Consider the following 21,610-nt stretch of genomic DNA (forward strand, 5'->3'; position numbering starts at 1 on the left):
AAAGACGGGGTGGGCAAGACGTGCTATTTCATGTTCAGTCCTAGCGTTAACACAGGGGTGATCGATATCCCCTGTTAAAGCTACAGCCAGCAGGACAACCTCATTGTTTTTACACATTAACAACCAAGCCATACATGCTAATCAGTGAGCTTCGGCACCACTGTAAGCTACTGTAAGATAACATGGGAGTGGCATCAGTCTCATATAAGGCCCTGTTCACCTGTACGTGGCTATTTCTTTGTTGGCTTTTTAAATCTGGATGCAAATATGAACTCCGACTATGTATAACGTCATATGATATCAGAATATTTGTGTGTGTTTTGAATCTCTCTTGGGAACACGCTTTTTCAGAATATTTATGCGCTTTTACTGTGTTCGAGCAGTTCCTGCCTTGCTTGTTTTATTGTTGTCTTACTGTAGGAATTACTGCTGTTTGTTCATTTATCTCTAATTATGTCCTGTTTTTGAGTCTTTTTGTTTTTCGAGCACTTGTTTGTCAACTTGTTTTTGAAAAGAATTATTTTTATTATGTTGATATAATGGAAGGCAGGAACGGCATTTAGTTTATATTTAGGAAGATGCATAACAGAGCTGGAAATTCAATGATAGGAAAGGAGAAGCAAAAAACGGCTGCTGGCAATGTTTAATAAAAATAGCATTATCTGAGAGGATTCTCTGAAGAGCAGTCATGCTTCCCTGACTCGTTCAGATTATCTTCTGTAGCCAGGCAACAAAGTGGCTAGGTTAACGTTGGCACGCATATTCCCTGTGTGTGTGTGTGTGTGTGTGTGTGTGTGTGTGTGTGTGTGTGTGTGTGTGTCAATGTTCATGTGATATACGTTTTCATGGTTTCTTTATTTATGAAACCATGACGAATTGCTCATTTTTAAAACCGTTTAAAAACCGTATCCAAAAACACCTGTGTACGTGTATATTAAGGCTTACTCTCAGCAAGAAACCATGACCCAACATGTCCAACTATCCCCTTACACTGCTTTGCAGATATAACATATTCTGAGCGTGTGTTAGCTTTTAGCTGTGTCCACAAACATGCATGTGCCAGACGGGTACCACTGGCTGCAGGACTTTACGCTCCATGTTAATGTCTTTGACATCACACAAGCCTACACACACTTATCCTTGTGAGCACCTTTCGTTGACTGTATTCACTCCTTTGACAACTCAGCTAACCAGGAACTGATGTTCAGCTTGGGCATGTTAATTCACACCACGCACCTTCCCTGATCTGGGCCCCCTGAAGAAATAAAACTGGGTCCGAGACCGATGGATGCAAACATCCATCTTTAGGATCTCTTTTCTTTCTTCTTTAATCTCGCACCTCTTAACTTTCTCTTTTATGTACTACAGGCCTGAAATCAAAGTGAACTGAACTGAACTGAAAGAGAATCATCTCCTGAGAGCCTCCGTACGCTCCTCTACACACTTTGACGCCGACCAAGCTCCTGGCTAATGAAATTCTCCCATGTACAGTTTAGTTTTAGACAACAGTTCACACTATCAGCACTCAATAGTCACACCACTGAAACAACACTACACTTACGCAGATCTGTCATTTAACACCACCGATGAATGACTTGGAGACGGCGGGCAGAGTGTGGACGAATGGACGACATCCAACACAGACAGCGGCGTTCACGTCAAAATGCATTTGTGCGTGTGTGTGTGAGAGAGTCTGCGCTGACCTTGTTTGATTTCGTCCGCTGTTCTGTCGATGAGGACGTAGAGCGACCACACCACGCAGGTGATGGCGATGACGTGGAAGGTGACCGAACACATGATCTTCCTCCTCTCGCTCGCCGTCATCTGCAGCTTCTCCCACTGCGAGGGCACAAAGGGAGAGGGCGCTTGGTGAGGTCAGAGAATTTTTAAAGCAAGCTCTCAAAACAACACAGTTCTTAAAAGCAGCCACACAGTTGGCATTGAACAGTTGGCTCCCTTTTCTGGCTGAGCGTGTTGAGCTAAATATTTGATGGCGAGCATTCGGCGGCTGTGATCGAGATCCAATCCCACATATCGCTCCTTGGCGAGTGTGATAAGAGAGGTAAAGTGGCCGACAGCCCCCCGCCGCACACAGAGGCCGGCCGCCTTGTCACAATACATCTTCAGGATGCGAGCCGAGCCATGCAAAGCAAAAAAAAAAAGACAAAAAAAGAAAATTCAACACCAGGGGTGTCACATCGTTTCTGTATCGCTCGTGCGCTCGGCGACGAAATGGCGCGAGCGCGGGGTCACCTCGAGCAGCAGCCGTCGCCGTGGCGCGAGATGAAACCCAAGCATCCTTTGATAAACACTTCACGCCGAGGCCGCCATCTCATCACAAATTTCCCCCGCCGGCTCACACGCGGGACACAAATTCAGCGTTCGCCAGTGGGATTCAGAAGCTATTAACAGCGGAGCATTTGTTTAAGGCCTTTTGTGCAGCTAATGAAGGGTGGAGGAATTTTAATTAGAGTGTCCTGCTATCTCCAGGCCACAGCGATTGATAAGAGCCTTTAATGGAAGTGTACATCCTCTGAACTATTTGAAATGAACCCCCCCCGTCCGCCCCCCGCCCCACCACCCCCATTTCAACAAGTTACGCTTATGAAAAAAAGGCTTCAAAGCTCAGTGTCGCGCTTGTGTTATCTGCATGACAGATTGGAGGCAGCTTTTGGCATTTCAAGCTTCATAACGAAGGAGTGACGTGGGCTCAGTCGGGACTCTTCGGAGGCAGAGCTGCGAGTTTCTCCACTAATGAACCTGAGAGTTAATTGACTTTGCGCTGCAGTGCAAATCGCGTCTTACCTTGCGCAGCGGTTTGAGCTTGGTCTCCATGATGAACTCGTATTTACAGAGCTCACAGCAGCGAGTGTCGGAGCTCTTGATCCACTGCTGTAGACAGGACTGATGGACGAAGCGCAGGCTCCCCGTGCAGTGGCATGGTGTGATCAGAGGACTCTCGTCATCCCCTTCACAGTGACAAATCCTACGGGAGCCAAAGAATACAGTCAACACTGGAGCTAGAGGCAAGGCAGCTGTAATAGGAGGACGACAGGGGGAGAGGCAGGATCAAAAAGAGGAAAAGTTGGCAGGCAAAGCTGACACATATTTCCCCGAACTCAGGAAAACTTGGAAGATATATGTCAGCAAACTTGTAGCACTCTCTAGCATAATAAGACAAGGTGTTAGGAGAGCACGGCAGGTGGGAATATAATTTCACAAATATAAAAAACATAATAAGGCGAAGAACGCTGAGTACAATACATGTCCCACATGGATAAAACCCAATCAAGACAAACTAATTTGATTCAAAGCACTTCATCGGCAAATCAAAATGACATTTTCAGGAAATAATCCTCTGTGTTCTCGCAACGTGGCGCTGTAAAATTGAACACAGCAAGTCTAATATCGCAGACACCTTGCCGTTTAGCAGCTCCAGCCTCGAAGCCTCGTAATGATAACCATGGCAAGGAGTGCAAACAGCTTCATCAACATCAATATCCAGCACATCTGTGCTCACCAACCTTTTGTTTTGGATGTGCCCCAACAAAGACCCCCATAGTGCTGTCTGATGAACCCAGACACCTTCCTCAACACAACCCATCTGGATCTTACTCACCATTAACTATATAAAAGTGGAAATTGTTAACTGTTATTGTTATATGTCATATGGCTAACCAATGTAAGTGTTTTATTTGTACTGTAGCTAACTTTTTCAACTGTTATCCATTCATTTCAGCTAACTATCCCATTTGTTCTTTAGCCCAACTTAAGCTATGCTAATAGCTTTTGAGTTACTTTACATTATTTAAAATCAGTTACAATTGAGTAAGTATTTGGATTTATTCTTAAATAAAATCAGATTTTATAAAAAATTTTTTTTTAAACCAGCCTGTTAAAACTACCCACAGTCTCTCAGTGTAGCCTTGCCTCCCCCCTGACAACTGCAGTAACCCCTGTGGCACAAGTATACCTGCTTGAGAATCACTGCAGTCACACGTTCTAAAGCTTCTCACATGTGGATTGTGTTTCAATGCCTCTGCATGAAATTGCACTGACCTAAACAGGTGTTTGATACTGCGTTTAGCCCCTGCAGATGCTTGGTAAGGTATTCTGGGTTACAGGTACCGACAACTGGAACATTCGATTAGGTGGCTGCTACCTCGCGGGGCTGCTCGACAGGCTTTTTGTCAGGGAGAAGAACCCATCCGATTTTTAATACCTCCTCCTCAAGATCACATCTGGCACCGACTGACAGGTTGGAGGATGGCAGCTATTTGTCACCCAAACTAAGGAGGAGCGCTTCTGTCTGTCTGTTCGGTGTGTGTCTGTACATCTGAGATAGACTGTGTGAAGCTGAAGACAGCCTTCACCGTAAGTCAGCCACAGTCTGTTAAAGTAAAGAAAAAAGAGGTGTTGGAGAAAGTTATTAGAGCGAGCTATTACCTCCAAGTCGAAGTTAATAGTGCACACAAGCCCCTTGTAGAAAGAAGCCGAGGCCGTTATGATCTGAGAATTCGGTGTCAGGACATTGACCTTGTCGCGGCTGTATACCAGGGAGTCTGTAGATGAGCAGTGCATTAACAACTCAGCTACTGCTTGTTCAAGCACAGCACAACTATGATTAAAAGTCAGGCTGATGTCTCCGGCTTAAACAAAAAAAACAGAGCAACAGTAAAAGGGAGGGAAATCTGCAAGTCGATATTTCAACCTAAACAATTCAATAGTGTTTTTCTGCCCATTTCTACCAGCATGTGCGTAAAACCAGAGAAGGGCAGCGTGAGACGGTAAATAAGGGAAGGCGCCGAGGGGAAATGATGGAAAGGGAGAAGAAGCGAGCGCCGCGTTTAAAAATGGGTTCGTCTTAATCCCGGTTCAGGCAGATAAGAAAACACACGAAGACACACATGCAACACCCACACGTGCGAGAAAGTGAGCGAGCGAGACGTCTATTTTCGGACTTCACTGATCTGGCCAAAGCGTTACAAGATTAAAAGACTAAGTGAACAAAGGAGGATAAAAATAGGTCATTTCTACAGCTCTCTCGACTGGAGGAGGAGGTGGAGGGAGGACCGTGGGATTAAGGGATAGAGGAGGCACAATTAAAATCTCTGTTTTTTTTCCTTCCATCGGTTATGGCTCGGCTGCTTTGTTTGTGTTTGTTTGCGCGGATCACAAGATGATGAACTGCACATTCTCATCCCACACATACAGCAGCATACTCATCTTTCAAAGGAACAAACAGAATCAGCCCGAGGACCCGGACTCTTTGTTTATATTAAGGCATGGCGAGTGCTGAAATGGACAGATCTGATAAGTTATTCTAGAGTGTTGAAGTGGATTCCTTTTTTTGAATTTTTTTCCCCTCCACGTAGGAGGGGGGACAGCCGTGGAAAAATCCCAGCGCTTCAACATGGAGCCAAAAAAATCAGTAAACATCATGAGTGGAAGAGACGGGGCACCATCGGCTGGAAAATTGCGCGCAGGCTTAAGATTCAAACTGCACTTTGAAGATGCAAATCTCACAAACTCAGCATCTCTTTGGTCCTCACATGAGACAGAATAATCCCAGATCCTCATGCAAATTCACTGCTGAATGCACTGCGTCTGAGTAAGCGGCAAGCGCATTCCAACCACTGTCAGGCACGAGGGTGGGGGGTTAAAATTTAATTTGCCCCCCCCCCTTGAACAGCCAAAAACACACCCTGTTTAGCAGTAATTTTGAGGATGGCAGAGGCGCCGCTACGAGTATGTCAACATTAAAATGTGAGAAGAAAAACAAGAGTCGGGAAATCACGAGCACCACGGGCTGAGGGGGGAACAAGCTCGGCAACATTTCAGCCCCGGCGAGGCGTTCCCCGTTCTTCCTGTTCCCTCTTGTCTGCTTCCTTGTAGTTTTCTTCCTGCGGGCGTTCAGCCCCTTCTTTGCGCTCCACGCTCTCTCTACATGTCGCCTGAACATCCCTCCAGCTATTTCTTTTGCCCTGCACCCCCCTCGTCCTGAAATGTTTATGCATTTACTTTTTTAAATGAATTTTTCAGCGCCAATCTGTTGTTTTGCGTTTCTGCTAAACAGATCTCTTCTAGGTGGTGCGGGGCAGAGGAGTGACGTCTGAAGCGTTTTGTTCTCAGCCTGTGTTCAGTCTGAAGCTTTACACTCTGCCAGAGACACGCTGATCAGAGCAAAAGCACAATTCAATTAGCGACAGCACCACCGGAAGCCATCTTCCCCTTTCCTCCTTTTCCCCTTCCCGCTTGTGTGATGATGCTTGCCTTCAAAGAGAATATTAAATCTGCTTCGAAGAAAGTTCTCCTCTGGAGGAAGGTTAAGGAAGTACATAGACTCCAGTTGGTTTAAAGTGTCAGATGTAAAGGCTAAAAGGTAACCCTGCGGAGTTCTTTTGCGTACCAGAGGCATGCTGTTTTTGTTTGTCTCTGGCGCTCGAGTGCAGGTCACAAAACACTAAAAAGAAGAAGGAAAAGATGCGAAGCAGGATGGAAGAACTGGATGAGGTGAAAATGCGGTCGGAGCAAAGAAACCTGAGCCTGACTGTAATAATTGCCATTTACTTCAAAGGCCGGCTGTACCTAACATCTGAGAGAGGACGTTCATCCATTCAATTCAATCCAGATTTAATGCTTTTTTTGCAGATCAGCTGATCTGGCAGTAACAAGTCGAGCAGCACAGGCCTGTTTTCATAGAAACGCTGAATATAAACACGTAATGAACCTTTAAGTTTCTCTCCAAGGCGACATTTCTAATAATGAAGGAGACCTATTCAATCTCTTATCAGACTATTATCTGAAACACAGTGCATAGTCAATCATTCACCTGCCAGTCATAAGTGAAAACAAGTGGCCACCCACACACACACACACACACACACACACACACACACACACACACACACAAGCGGGCTGTCTAACAGGTGAGGTCAGTCTGTGTTCTGCGCTCACGCTTCTAGCCACCTGACTGAAAGCTGGCACGGGTGTGTTTGTTTGTGTATGCACGTGTGTGTGTGTGTGTGTGTGTGTGTGTGTGTGTGTGTGCGTGTGCGCAGTCAGCGTCTACGCAGGCTATTCGAAGCCAATAATCTGCCTCCTGATCTGAGACCTTCACCTTTCCAGTTCTAAGCTCTGGTTTCTCCATCAGGCCACGGCTGACGTATAATCTGGAGAGGAGTAACGTGCACCGGACCAGCGCTGACGGGGAAAGCAAGACAGCCGTATGCAACTGACGTTCCTCTGTGTTTAAGACTCTCCTGTGGAGTATCGACAGACGTATTTTAACCCAGAGGGGCTTAATGGGATCTAAGCAGAATTAAAAATTCTGCTAGAGAGTCTCATCTGTGGGGGCCATGCGGCCACGACCTGCTCTGTAATCAAATAGTACTCACAATCTGCCTTAACCAACACAGCCATCAGGTTGACCACAAACTGCCAAGTGAAAAAAGACTGATGACGGCCCCGTCGACCCAATCAGCCAGACTCCATCGGTTCGACGTTGTTTATTGTCCCCCATCTGCCTCTGTTCCCCCGACAGACACACACCCTGCTTCTCAATTCTATTAGAGTTTCTCCCCTAACCTCTGCCCCTTGATCTTCTCCTCGACATCGCCGCTGCCCTCCCATTCCTGCCTCTGCCGCCAAGCTCACACCTCTCGGCTGAAATCAATCACACGATGTTAGACACTTTAATGCCTCATCGACCCAGCGACAATGAGAAATTGTTTTAAAAACACAGTGTGACAGAAGGAGGAAAAAACAGCGAGCGAAATGAAATGGTATGGAATGATATGAAGTCACATTTTATCTGTTCTAGACACACACGAGGGGTCGAATGAGGACAGCTGGGGGGGGGGGGGGGGGGGGGGGCGCAGGAGGAGGTGTTGCGGTGTGTGTAGACTACGTCGTCTATGTGCCAGGTCCTTCCGATAAGCAGCTCCACGCCGAGCGGGACTAGTGCTGCTGTGGTGTAGGATATTTGCTGGGTAGATACACTACGGGATGAGAAGCTCTCCACTACTCCACAGGGCTCTGGGGTTCACTGCCACGTGACGGCACAGGGGTGCACTGGACGCTACCAAGTCACAAGAAGGGTGGGTGAGGTCTATACCATCCAGACAGCCACCCACCTGCAGCAGTCCCCCTGCAGCGAATAGGGTGAAAGCGGCCCAGTTTTCTCTGACAAAGGGGATGGGCAGCAGTCCAAGTCGCTGTCCTCATCCATATAGCACAGGGGGGCTAGAAGAAAACCTGGCCGAGCCCCGGTGACTGTTTCTGGGGTTGCCGGCTGGTCCCTGTCCTTCGGAGCAGGACTGGGCCGGTCCTCCTCAAACACATCGTCGTCCCCCAGTAGATCCTCGGGGGGAAACCCTGACTCGCTGCCTTCCAGCAGGGCGCTGGAGGACTTGGTGATGTGGAGGTGAGAGGCGTAGCTGCCCAGCTCGGAGCACTGCAGGCTGGCCGAGGTCGAGGATCGAGAGAAGGGGAGGAGGAGACGGAGGAAGTTGGCGCTCGCAGACTGATGAGGGTGGAGGTGGGTGTTGGAGAGGGGAGGAGGAGGCTCGGATGGGAGACAATTGGCGGGGGGGACCCCCAGCATGTATTTGTAGTTGTTGGTGAAGGAGGGGACGAGGTGGGGCTGGGTGCGGGTGGGGAAGGATGGATTTGGGTTCTGGTGTGCGGGCGCCGCAGCCAGCTTGCCGTTGAGCGTGTGCGCCCTCCGATCAGAAACGGGTGGCCGAGCCGGCTCGGGCTTCAGCTCCAGCTCGCCCTCAGAGCAGGTGCGATCTATGAAGTGCAGGCCTCGACAGAGACTGTCCACGCGCTGGCCCACGTCGTTCAGAGACGCGGAGAACCTGAGCGAGCCGTTGGGGTTGACGTTGACGGAGGAGGGGCGAATCAGGGAGAGCCAGTCTCGTTGTTTGCCATGTTTGGAGGACGGCGGGCCGTCCACGCAGAGGGTGGTGACGGAAATGCCTCCTGAACCTTGACAGGGTTTACCGTTAGAACTCAGCAGAACCACTGCGGTCTGCTTGTGACAGTCCTGATCCTGACTGCTGCCGTGGACGTGTTTGTGCGTGTGTGGTTATGAAAGAGGAGCGTGAGTGACGACGGTGGTAAAGGACGGCAGGAGAAGGAGTTGGAAAGAACAAAAGAGAAATGGAAAAGACATCATGCGTTTAAAAACAAAGGAACTTGCGTATCTTGGGTCTCTACATGAGAATACACATCACTGTTGATATTGCTGATATTTGTTGTTTAAAAAAAAAATATTTTACAGCAACCAAGGCTACTTCCAATTCTGACAGCTCAAGGGTAAAAGGTACACCAGCACCACACACTGATGCTTTTCTTCGCCGGTAAATGACCAGATAAGTAGATTCGGAGTGGAGCGAGGTTGAAGTGTGTACCTGCAGATGTCCTGGCTGGAGGGGGAAACCGACGTCCTCGAGAAACTGCACGGAGCGTTGACTGAAGTCGGGCTCCCCGCCTGCGGAACGAAACACATCCGTAAAAAGTCAGCGACAGAAATACGCACTGCATTATTCAACAAACAGGATCAAATCATGCCAGGACAGCATCCTGACTGGTGAGAATTATCAGGCTATCAGTGTCTGAATCGGATCTTCGCAGAAATTGTAAAGGCACGCCACGCACCGATGCGCAGGATGATAAAAAAGGGAAAACACAATACTGGGCAGTTAATCTATCTGATTAAAGTAGTGCCAGGCAAAAATCTGCCTGGGTGCGTCACAGATCAGGCGAAAAAAACACCAGGCTGCCACGGAGGGAGGCTCTGTGGGGGGGGGGGAGGACAGACTGAGAGACAGGGGGAGTTATGAGGAATGAAGCGCAGAGAGGAGCACAGCTGGAGGAAGCCAGGCTGTAGACTTGTTCAGCCTCCGCAGAGACTCTCTGAACAGACGCACCTGCAGGTACACGGCTGTTTATTAAAAAATACCTTCAGCTCTATGTATTGTAGCTCTCACCAGTATTTATTTTACACAAGGACATGGCGGGGATTACTTTAAATGGTCTTTGATCTTAAAGGAAAGCCTCTGGTTTATTACAATTTGGGCTATATGTACATGGCAAGTTTACTGCTGAGAGAACAGAGTCTGACAGGAAACACAAGACGACAGATGATCAAAGGCGTATTAAACATGAACTTTCCCTCTGTTCTGAAGAAACTAATAAAAGCTTTCAGACAGGTTGTAAATAATTGAACAGTTTAGCGACATTATGTAAACTACTTCATAAGAAAAGTCGATGGGTGACTAAGCCGCGTGAAGGGAACTATGCACAGGAAATACTCCAGTTTATAGGTGTTATTGGATTATTCCAAGGTGCTTCCAGCCTTGCAGTCAGACCACTTAAGTACCGTAAATTCATTGCTTTTGCAGAGGAATGTAGGGGTTCGTTAACACGTGAAACAAGACACAAACTGTGCGAATGCTTCTGAATGACCTGAAGTGATTCCATTAGTGTTAATATTGGATTTTATTTGGATGCTAATGAAGGCTCCGTGGCCACTTCGCCACCGCTCTGTCGTCACCTCTGCAGCTGTTTTTATCGAGTGGGTGATACGGCGGCTGTCAGAAAAATCCCACTGCCTCCGATTTGGACTTTAGAGGCTGACCTCAAAGATTTTTCCCTGTGGGGCTGCCTGTAATTATGATTTGAGCGACCTGATACGAATGTGGCATGAAGCCTCGTAGCACAGGAAAACTGTGCACGCACAGCTACGATAAGCATGGCAGGTCAAAGATCAGCCAGGGAGTCAGTTTGGGCAATAAATCAAACGTCTACTTTTGTTTTCTTTTTTTAAAAAAACAAAAACACATTCAGCTTTCCTGGATCATTAAATCCAATATGACTGTCCGGCTGCCCGTTTTTCTTTCCCTGTCTGTCTTTTTTTTATGCAACGTTGCAGAACTTGGTAGAAAAGATGGTCACCACTGAAGAACTAAGATCCAAAGTGCAATAAACTCTAATTATCCTCAAAGAAACAGCTCAATAGTAAATTTGCTTAAAGGGGAAATATGCAAGAATTTTGTTTGACAACCTTAAAAAAAAAATCAACTAAATTATTGTATTCATGAGTTGGCATGCTAACCAGCTAGCAACAGCCTGTGCCTGTTCAACAGTCCTGTGCTGGTGCTGTAAACACCAACAATCCACCAGTGGACCACTAGATGCACGGCTAATTACGCTAACTAGCTAATGACAGCTACACAGAGTGGTTATTCTGGTGACATTCTGACTGTGAATCCCACAGCTGGACAGTTCGTAAATATTGCAGCTTTAAACGGCAAGATTGTCTTCCTCGCGCTCCAGTTCTCGTTTTACCACCACCACTGGTAGCCTCAGATGGGTCTTCGGTTCCAGAGTTGGTGCCCGTGAATCACTTTTAATATGAAAGAGGATTCACCAAATCACCCGCATCCAGCTCACTGAGGATAAAAAAGTAAGATTCTCACAAACCCCAGGTCTCTGGTGACACTATAAACTTTAAGAGACATTTTGACAGCTGAAAAATAGTTAAACATAAATAGTCTGAATTAAAGAAAGAATCTGCTTCATTAGTCCGGCATCCCAGAGTGACAGACAGTACAGACTGGATGGGGATAGATGGTAAAGAGCAGTATCAGATGGTGTTTGAGTTGCTAACATAAAGGGGGGGGGGGGGGGGGGTGATTTCAGTAAGAAACTAATTACCTATTGATTTCATTTCAAACCGAGGGAGAATTTATAGCTCGCGGCCTGACACTGATCAATAGAAAATTCAATGTCCATTTTTGCCCTTCGGTCTGTTTCTTTCGCTCCGTTCGCGAACAGCACAGCTTCCCATTAACCGCTCTGATTCTGTTTTTCTACCGTCGCGCTGCAACGGTTCATCCGAGGTTGCGCCTTCTCTCATATCTTCGATTCCCTTTGTTATCAAATGTTATTTTCTTAGATTGTTGTATAGTTCACATTCAAGGCTGCTGTTCGGGGCTCCCGCAGTAGTCTGGACTATAAATGTTAAATGGGCAGAGAGTTAGGAAAAGATTAAAGCCATAAAACTTAAGTATTCTGCAGCGAGCGCTACATCTTTAAAAAACACAAAAAAAAAACATGTGCTGCTCCTGCTCACGTTAAGCCAAGAAACCAATGACACGCGGCGAGCAAAAGCTTCATGTGACTCAAATCTGAATACAAGCCGTTAAAAAAAGAAAAGGGGCAGATCGAGCTCGCCTGACGACACTGGACGGTATCTTTGTTTTGGGTTTTATGATAGCAGTGCAAACACGATGTTCCAGTGGCGTCCAGCTCTGTTAATCATTCGTGTCCGCTGGCGAGAAAAACACAACCCACTCTGTCTCAGAGCGGGGTCAAACAACAGAAGCGATGACACCATGGCGGAGATAGCGGTGAGTAACTTCCAAACGGCCTTTTCAGACTTCCATTAAGCGTCTGCTCTCCCGTAACCGCCCTGTATCGAGACGAGGACCCGAGGGGAGCAAACCAGTGTCTGCGCTTCTTTTTCAGTTCATGATTTGAAGCAAGTGTCAAGGCCACCTGACACACCTGACACAGGTGGCCCTGACACTTGTTTCAAACTGTGAACTGAAAAGAAGCACATTTGCTCCTCGGCGCATCCGTCCATGTGCCGTGTGATGTCCCTCCTCACATCGCACTCTCACTGTATCAACACCTGATTCTTCAGCTTAGTCTCTCAATCCGACGTCATAACTACTAATTCAGCTCCTCTCCTCGAGTACACTTCATCCTCGCATTAATCATCCCCCCCCTCCCCACTTGTTTTACCGTCCTGCCGTCTCCGTCCGAGCTGCAGCTCTCGTTTGCCGGCCACCAGGGCCTTTTTCAAAGAACAACCTTTAAACAGAAACAATGAATCACCGCCCAGTGTGACGCTTCCGACCCATCGCCGAATATTCACCGCGTGAATGGACCAGCTGTTGACCAGATGCCAACGGAAACGCGGCACAGAAAAACGAGCGTCGCGGTTCATTCGCGACCTTGAAGACGGAACAAAACATCCTCAAGGTGTCCGCGCCCGCCGAGTCTCGCATCTCGATTTCTGTTACATATCTTGTGACAAAACACATTCATCATATTTATTAGTAAGCCTCGTAATAGCTCCATTTTGCACCATTAAAGGAGACGTATTATGCTCATTTTCAGGTTCATTAGTTCATTTAGCGTTACTACTAGAATACGATCAAGATCTTTTACATGCACAAGAATATATACACAACACCGAAGGAGAGGAGAAAAATGGCAAGCATAATAGGTCTCCTTTAAAACACGGCATTGCATCAAAGATTGCCCCTTTTTGGCTCGAGCTTCTTCCTCATCCGCCACGCGGCGAGCTGTAAGTCATGCTGCACTGTTTACAGTGCGTCACCCAAGGATGAGCCGCAGCATCTGTCCAACCAGCGAAGCCATCTAGTTGTCTGACGGCTCGTTCAAGTGGCGCCGATCTGCTCTTCACTGAGGTTATGTGAAAGCCTTTGTTTCGCTCGGAAGAAGGTTGTTTGTGCAGCTTTGCGTGGGCTGCCATGCAGTTTATTTTTTAACATTCGCCGTCAATGTTTTTAAGAATTTCAAGCACGAAACAAACACGCTTGCTGCCGAGAGAGTTCCTTGAGTTTCTCTCCTTTTTGAACTTCAGTGTCCGACACTAAAGAGCACCTTCATCATATTTAGTCTGAATTTTAGTCTGATGTTGTGTTTCTGAGGTGCAGTAAAAATTTAAAAAAGACACTAAATACTTGATCTCTAAGATTTGCCTGAGAAGGAGATTGTGTACGTCTTCAAGATAGATCATGAAAAATAGGCAATTATAGCATTTTTTCACCGAAAGCATTTTGTAATAAAGCCATTATAGTCTGGTTTGTCTCCAAAGACCAGAGCCAGCATCAGCAGGAGCCTGAGGAAAAGAGCAACCCTGCCAAGAAGTCAGCAAACTCACTATGGCGTGTTCCAAGAAATTAACAATTAATCTCCCTTTCTTCAAAATATTGGCTCGGCCCTGTGCCTGGTGTCAACACCAGCGAACTGGCCAGCAGAACCCATCCTGTATACATCAGGTGGGCCGACTTGTCCCGTGAACGGCGGCAATGGATTCTGACGTGCTGCAAAACTGCAGCCGCTTCAATTTTCGAACGCTGGCAGATGTTTGGCTGAATATCAACGCAGCCCACAGAGCTGTGGGTCGCTGCTTTGTGTCTTTGTGAGGACTGTAATAGTTTAATTCCTTCCCAAACAGAGTAGGAGGCACTGCACAGCTCCCTGGCATGGTGCTAAAGAGAGAAACGGCTAGAGCTAAGCCTCCTGACCTCGCAGAGTGGAAAATCCACTCCCGCCAAATCACCGGGCAATCCTCGGCCCGCTATAGCTTTCAGAGCCGCTTTTATGCCGTATTCTACAGCCGCCGTTCTTCTACTCAACATAAATTGTTTGCCCTTTACTTCACCTTTCTTTCACAATTCTCCAGATGATCTCTCTCTAAACTGCTTGATAAAAGACACCTGAATAAATTAACCCACATGAGAGAGAATGAGTATTTGGCTTTGGTACACGCAGATCTACAACCACACGCCCTATTGCCTCCATCAGTGAGGCCGTCACTGTGCGCGATTATCCTCTTCATGAAACAGTTCAGCCCCCGGCTAACTGCTGCTGCTTGTTTTCCTGGTATTATGTAAATCTCTCTCCTGGTGAGCCTCCTGACAGGTATTACAGTGGGGCTGTCACAACTAGCCAGATACCTCGAGAGACGATGTTTTACTGAGTCAACCTCAGACGGGATGCTGCATCAAAGAAACCACCAACAGTTCAGCGACTGTCACGCCGAAAAGTCAGAAGCTCGAAATCCAAAAAAAGGACCTGAAGCATTATTTCTCTGCAAAGTGGAGCAGGTGCTTTGACAGAATGATCAAATTCTTTGGATGCCCGAGCTTTCACGTACAAATAATCCAGACTGTAGTGTCACGCCAAGCCGGAGATGTTATGAAATGCTCCTCTGCAGGCCGGCGCTGTGGTTATTTATGTGGAGAGATATCTTTTTAAGTAGGTCAGCAATTGGATACGAGCGCATTCGTTTTTGATTTGATCTGACGCGAGCCGATGTGATTCAGCTTGAATCTGTGCCATGTGAAGCAATGCAGGGTTTGTTTTGGTGTCCTTGTTTTTTTTTGTTTTTGTGTGTGTGTGTGTCTGGCTGGAGCTCATGTGGAAAATGAAGGAAAACAAATGGGGGCGTCTGTCAAGATCCTACGATAAACCGCCACAAATGTACGGACGGTTCTTCCTGGCTGTATGCTTTCTGCATCTGTATCTTTCATTATCGAGCGCTGTTCAACGTAAATGAACTGGACCCACATTTCATATTTTTACAGCGAAAAAAAGCAACATTTGAGTCATCGCCGCAAATATGAAAATCCTCCACTTCATCCCGCCAATGCTGCAGGGAGCGGGGAAACTGCATACATGCATAAAATAATCTTCTGTAGTCGCACAGATCATATTCTGATTCAAGCTACTTCCAGGGAAAATAGTTTCACAGAGATGAAGATAACACCGCAAGTCATTGACAATATCTGTCAGGAGTTTGCAGAGCACTTCTTCTCAGGTGCTCAAACTAGCAACCTTTCTCCTTAACCGTCGAGGCTCCTGGCAGACTAATGCGCCGAGAGAACAATTAATACAGATTTAAGACCTGCCAGTCAGTGGTATTTCCCTTTAGGAAGGAGCAGGAGAACACCAGCTGGCTGACAGACTGCTGATTATTAATTAAGGCTGTCAAACTTAAGAGCCTTGTTCATACTTCATGTCCATCACTCCATTCTGCACACATTTATCCGCAGAATAGCTGCAAAGGTAGGACATTCAATGACAACGCATTGTGTGGAGAAACTAATTAAATCCACCTCGCCACTCTCAGATGGAAAAACCTGAGATTTTCTGGCTCTCTCGTGCGTGTTTGCGTGTAGAAAGACTGTGGCGAGTCGGCAGCCACTGCTGGGACTCGAGAAATCCTCACATATTCAAACTTTCAGTCTTCCACTCCAAACCAGTTTAAATTCTTACAGTCGTCCCAGCTGATCTGCAAGATCACTATCTGATCCAAACAAGGCACTTTTCATTTCATTTCAACCACTTCAAACCACCAGATCAGTCACTCCACAGCAGCTCCAGACTGACTCGGCTCTCTGCACAGATATTAGACCATGCACTGTTGGAAACCCTTCGAGATGTAGTTTGACATTTCGGGGTGTACACGTATTTATTTTCGTGTTGAGAGGTTGATGAGAAGATTGATGCCAGTCATAAGTCTGTCCGCTACAGCCAGATGCTCAGCTTAGTCGAGCGGAAAGAGTGGAAGCAGAGGGAGGAAGCGATCCTGGCTCGGTCCTGACATCACGAGGCCCGCCTTCAAGCACCTCTAAAGCTCACTGATTGATAAGTTAAACTTCCCTTTTTTTTAAAAAAAATTACAAATTATGACAGGATGTTATGTGCTGGGTTATTTTTTTGGGCTAGGGCAAGTAACTAGGAGGCCAGTGGAGAACACAGGAAGTTGATGGTCCTGATAATGAAATATGGTGCTGCTCATTAGAAGTGTTCCGAGTTGGAACAACCCACAAAGTCAGATGTCTTAAAAGTGAAGTTGGAAGCACCTCACCAGCCTGGACATCAAAATCAACGATATCTGCTCTGTGAAAAGCTGTAGAATAAACTGTTTGTAAGCAATTCTGTCTCATTTGTGTCTCATTAAATCATTATAACACAAAATACAGTCCAACTTGTATCCATGGACACGGACGCGGTCAACCGATATGACGTCGTTCCAAGCTCTGACTTTCAACTTCATAACGTCAACGTAAATGGTAGGGCACATAAAACACAAAAAATAAAAAATAAAAGTCCTAACTGGCATTTTTACTCTTCACACCATCAGACAGAGCGAGGTTAGTCGTTTTCCCCTTGTTTTCCAGTTTAAGCTAATCTTAGTAAGCCAGCAGCTGACTTTGCTGTTCATTTGAATGAGGATAAAGTCTCATTCAATTTATGAACAGGAAATTCAAGACAGTAAATGAGTCATCATTTTTTACTGTTACTGATGTTACATAATATCATTCTTATTAGCTAGATAAGGTCTCTTATCAAAAGTTTATGTGGCAACTGTACTTAGACTCTGACAGACTTTGTACCCACTGCAATTGTGCACACAACACAATTTAAGAAATACACTGGATGACTGTGGTGAACATTTTGGATGTGTTCACTTCTAGTCTTCACCATCATATCAAGTCACCGGTGCAGATAAACTGGTTAAACCTACAACTGCTCGTGTTCAAATGGTGACTGGCTTGTGAGTCACACGGGAGCGGTCCCGTGGCTGTGAAGTGACCATGACATCTATTAGCACAGGTAAAGGGTTTATCCTGTTAGAGGCTCAGGAGAACAAGGACCGAATCCCCGGAGTCATGCAGGCTTCGGCCGAGGGAGCGATGGGAGGGGGGGGGACAAAGAAGAGAGATACACAGAGGGAAAAAAAAACAAAAAAAAAAACACGTTTCTATGAGAGGCATGCTGAGCCGAGGAGCTGATGTGTAAAGACGTGTCTATTCAGGGATCGGCTCTTATTGGGGCGTTGTGATGCGAGAGAGGCATGTTATCCATCAGCGGCGTGTCGATCTGTCCTGTCAATCTCTGCGCTCCTCCACAGCTCATCTCACCGCTGCCCTCACGTCTTTTTGTGTTCTCTGTCTTCTCTCTCTCTCTCCGTGGATGAAGACAGCCATACATCACTCACTGAGATTTTTTTTTTTTTTTTTCCATTTGTGTGTGCTTTGCTCACCTTTGATATATTGCTGGACCTGCTTGCAGAATGGCCCAGGGGCTTTTCATTCTGTAAAAAGAGGAAAAGGAAAGAGAGCTCCAGTGAGTGAAAAAGCACATCCAGAAACAGAGAAAACAGCAGTTCAGTATGCACGTGAACTCCCGCACAGTGAGAACCGGCGCGTGCCTCAGAATTATCTTGGTGATGCTTTGTTTGGGATGCGTGGAGCGGAGCAGTGACTGCTCGTTTGACATGATTCACATTTGACTATTTGAAACAGAACAGGAAATCTACGCAAGGGGAATAAATGGTATTTGAGCTAAATGCTAATGTTAGCATGTTGACATGCTGATGTTCAGCAGCTGCAGAGGGTTCATTTCATTCTCCTCCTCTAGTTTTTCAATTTGCACATCCTCCATTCCTTAACACATAACACAATCCTCCTCGCATCTAGGCATCTTTCAAGACGGCATCCCGAGAATGATTTCCGGGTCAAAAAAAAAGGGAGTAAATAGGAAGAGCCCATTGTGCTAATTTATGTGTCCTTCTTTCCTGTGACCTGGAAATCATTCCCAATCCACCATCACGGAGGTTCTTCCAATTCCTTAAATGCAACCTGAGGAGACGAAGAGCAAGGAAAGAGGGAACACCTCGCAACCTTCCATTGCATCGTTGCTGGGAAGAGCCAAGACGTGAGGAAGAGACACAAGGAGACACAGCGTGATGAAAAGCACCCCATGTTTATTATTCCTGCCAGGTTAGATTAACGCATTAGCATTTGCCTAAATTATTACAAAACATCCTGGGGTAGGCGTGAATGTCTGAACCAAGTCATCCAACAGTTGTCAAGATGTTTCACTGAAATTAAAAACTGTCAACTCCATCATGGCCTTGAGATATATCGTCAGTACGATTCATCGTCCAGTCTCCATTATTGTCTCCAAAGTGATGTGCCAATATATCAATAGGATGAAGAATTCAACATGCTGGGTGAGCTACAGCAAACATCAAGGGATCAGTGTCACCAGGATCCATCCTTTGGGTACAATGACTGTCTCTAACAAAGTTCATGGCAATCACTTTAATAGTTGCTGAAACATTTCAGTCTGGACCGACACACATTCGCACATTTCTCTCGCCCAATTTTTGACGGTTTTAATGGTGCAGATATGTAAATATGAAAGAAGAAATATTGCGTGGAGCTGCAGCAGGAATGGGAAGGCCGATTCATGGTTTGTCTCCAAACAAGCAAACACAACAATAAAACACAGCACAGCCACATTTCTCAGCAGCTCGGGGGGCTGTGAGGGTCTTAAGTTAGTAAATCAAATCATTCTGGCACGCGAAAAAAAGAGGACAAGCTGATTACATAACACATCCATCCAAGTCCAAATTAAATGGTGTCACAATGTTTGTATCACTACCCAGTGAGGGAGGCAGGCCAGCACACCCAGCTCTCAACGCTGTTAACTTTTGTTTCGAGGCTCCTCGATTCCCTCCCGGTGCTCTCGGCTGACATCAGGGACTCGGGTAAACAGCCGCCAGGGTGCTGTGCTGCATTCAGCCATGGCATTAAAAGCATTGCGTGATTCCTTAATGAGTGATCAATCACAGTTGCATAACGCTGAGTTCACACCAGCTCTGACGGGGCTGTGGTGCTTCGGACACAAACAAATCTTTACAAAGGGAAATTGGCCCAGTGGGGAGAGTGTTTTAACTGACTGTACACAGAGAAGCATGGACAGATTAAACTGCTGGGGCCCCAAAATGTCCTCCAACCTCCCATCAAGTTCACAGGAGACCACACATGGCAGCTTTATTACACAACCGGAATCACAGTCATCGGCCAGTAGTCCTACGCGGAGAGATTTCAACTCCAGCTAATGCTTCAGCCTGGTTTTTTTGATCAAAAGTTGTTTCAACTATGTTTTCTGAAATTTGAGGTGATGACTGTGCTGGAGGAAACATCGGTGGATGATTTATTGCAACTCGTTCCAGAAAGGGGCATGAATGTTTGAACAAAATATTCAGCAATCTGTCCAATAGACCAACCAACAGGCTGACATTGTTTTAGTGCCACATCAGAGAAAAACAGGTCCATAACAAGGTGGTAACAAACAGATGAGAGCAGTCCGTCTTTTTTATTGGTGAAACCTGTATGAAGTTATAGGTTTCACCAATAAGCCCCAGATCTTATTATCTGAGCTAATAAAACCATTATTGTGATGTATGAGTCAATAACCAGATGTGTTCTGAAGCAGCAGCTGGAGCACAGCAGGGACCTGTTTTTCAGCCGTGGCATCAGAAACTGATAAACGTTGGCTTAATGCAAATGATATGATAGGCAGCCAGAATCTACCTGTCCTACACTGTTATTTCATGTTTTACACATGTTACAGGAGATGTGCGGTCCAAAAAAAGGCTACAGTAGCCTATTGACAGTCAGAAAGTCAAGTCACTTTTCCTCTAAATTTTACAGTTTTCCCCAAATAATGACTGAAGTAATTAATTCTTTTAAAATCTGAGTTTTTCTTCATACTGTGGTGGTGACGGTACACTTATGGTTTATTAAACTAATGAAATGAAAAGCTAAAGAATTTATGAAGCGACTGCAAAATGTTATGGCCGTTCAAATAATGTTTACAGATGCACAAGACAGAATTCATTAACTTTTTACTAAGTATTGTACACATCAGTTGCAGCTTTATAATAAACAAATGCTTAATACATGCTTTTAAATAATTAATTGTTTGTTCACAAGTTTAATTAACTATATATGTATCATTTATTATTGATGACGATTAAGTGTTACCACTGTGTTCCTACTGCACATCAGAGCACTGAGCCCACTCTTGTCAAGGTCCTCAGTGACATTCATTTAAACACAGACAGTGGCAAAATGTCAGTCCTGCTGGATTTCAGCGCTGCGTTTCACATGTTCATCCACAATATACTAATGGACAGACTGGAAAAAAGGTGAGACTCTCTGGTACAGCACTAAATTGGTTTAAATCCTATCTAAATGATAGCAACTACTTTGTGTCAGTGGTTTATTACACATCTGAGTGGACAAAAATGACATGCGGGGTACCCCAGGGCTCCATTCTGGAGTCTCTGCTGTTCAACATTTAAATGCTCCCTCTAGCTCAGATAATTGAAAACAACAAAATGTGTTCCCACGGTTATGCAGGTTATGACACACACATTTGCATAACCATATCACCAGGGGACTGTAATCCCATACAGACGCTGGGTAGATGCACTGAATAAATCAATGATTGGATGTGCCAGAGTTTTCTTCAGTTAGCAAAGATAAGACTGAAATAATTATTGTTGGAGCCAAGGAAGAACAAATCACAGTTTCTGCTCAGCTTCATTCTGTGATGTTGAAAACTATAAACCGATCCAGAAATCTTGGTGTAATCATGGACTCAGTGCGCAGCCACACTAAGACAATTACAAAGTCAGCCTACTATCACCTTAAGAATAAATCAGGGATTAAAGGACTTATGTCTCAGCAGGATTTGGAAAAACTTGTACATGCATTTATCTTGGTTTCTTTAGAAGACTCTATAAAATAAAAAAATCCATCAGACAGCTGCAGCTGATTCAGAACGCTGCTGCTCAAGTTCTAACAAGGACCAAAAAAGCAGATCACATCACTCCAGTTCTTAGATCATTACAGTGGCTCCCTGTCAGTCAAAGAATAGATTTCCAAATCTTGCTGTTGGTTTATAAAGCACTGATGGC

At 45.7% G+C, this 21,610-nt stretch overlaps 1 protein-coding gene across 1 annotated transcript in view; it reads right to left on the minus strand.

Moving 5' to 3' along the window:
• The window catches only part of march8 (membrane-associated ring finger (C3HC4) 8), an 89,547-nt gene that overhangs the window by 5,798 nt on the left and 62,139 nt on the right, over positions 1-21,610 (minus strand). Inside the window, 5 exon segments of the mRNA XM_037123729.1 lie at positions 1,704-1,839; positions 2,806-2,986; positions 8,136-9,062; positions 9,417-9,496; positions 17,879-17,929. Coding sequence (XP_036979624.1) covers positions 1,704-1,839; positions 2,806-2,986; positions 8,136-9,062; positions 9,417-9,496; positions 17,879-17,929 — 1,375 coding nt within the window.

Source organism: Acanthopagrus latus, chromosome 15, assembly GCF_904848185.1.
Source record: "Acanthopagrus latus isolate v.2019 chromosome 15, fAcaLat1.1, whole genome shotgun sequence".
NCBI classification, from domain to species: Eukaryota; Metazoa; Chordata; class Actinopteri; order Spariformes; family Sparidae; genus Acanthopagrus; species Acanthopagrus latus.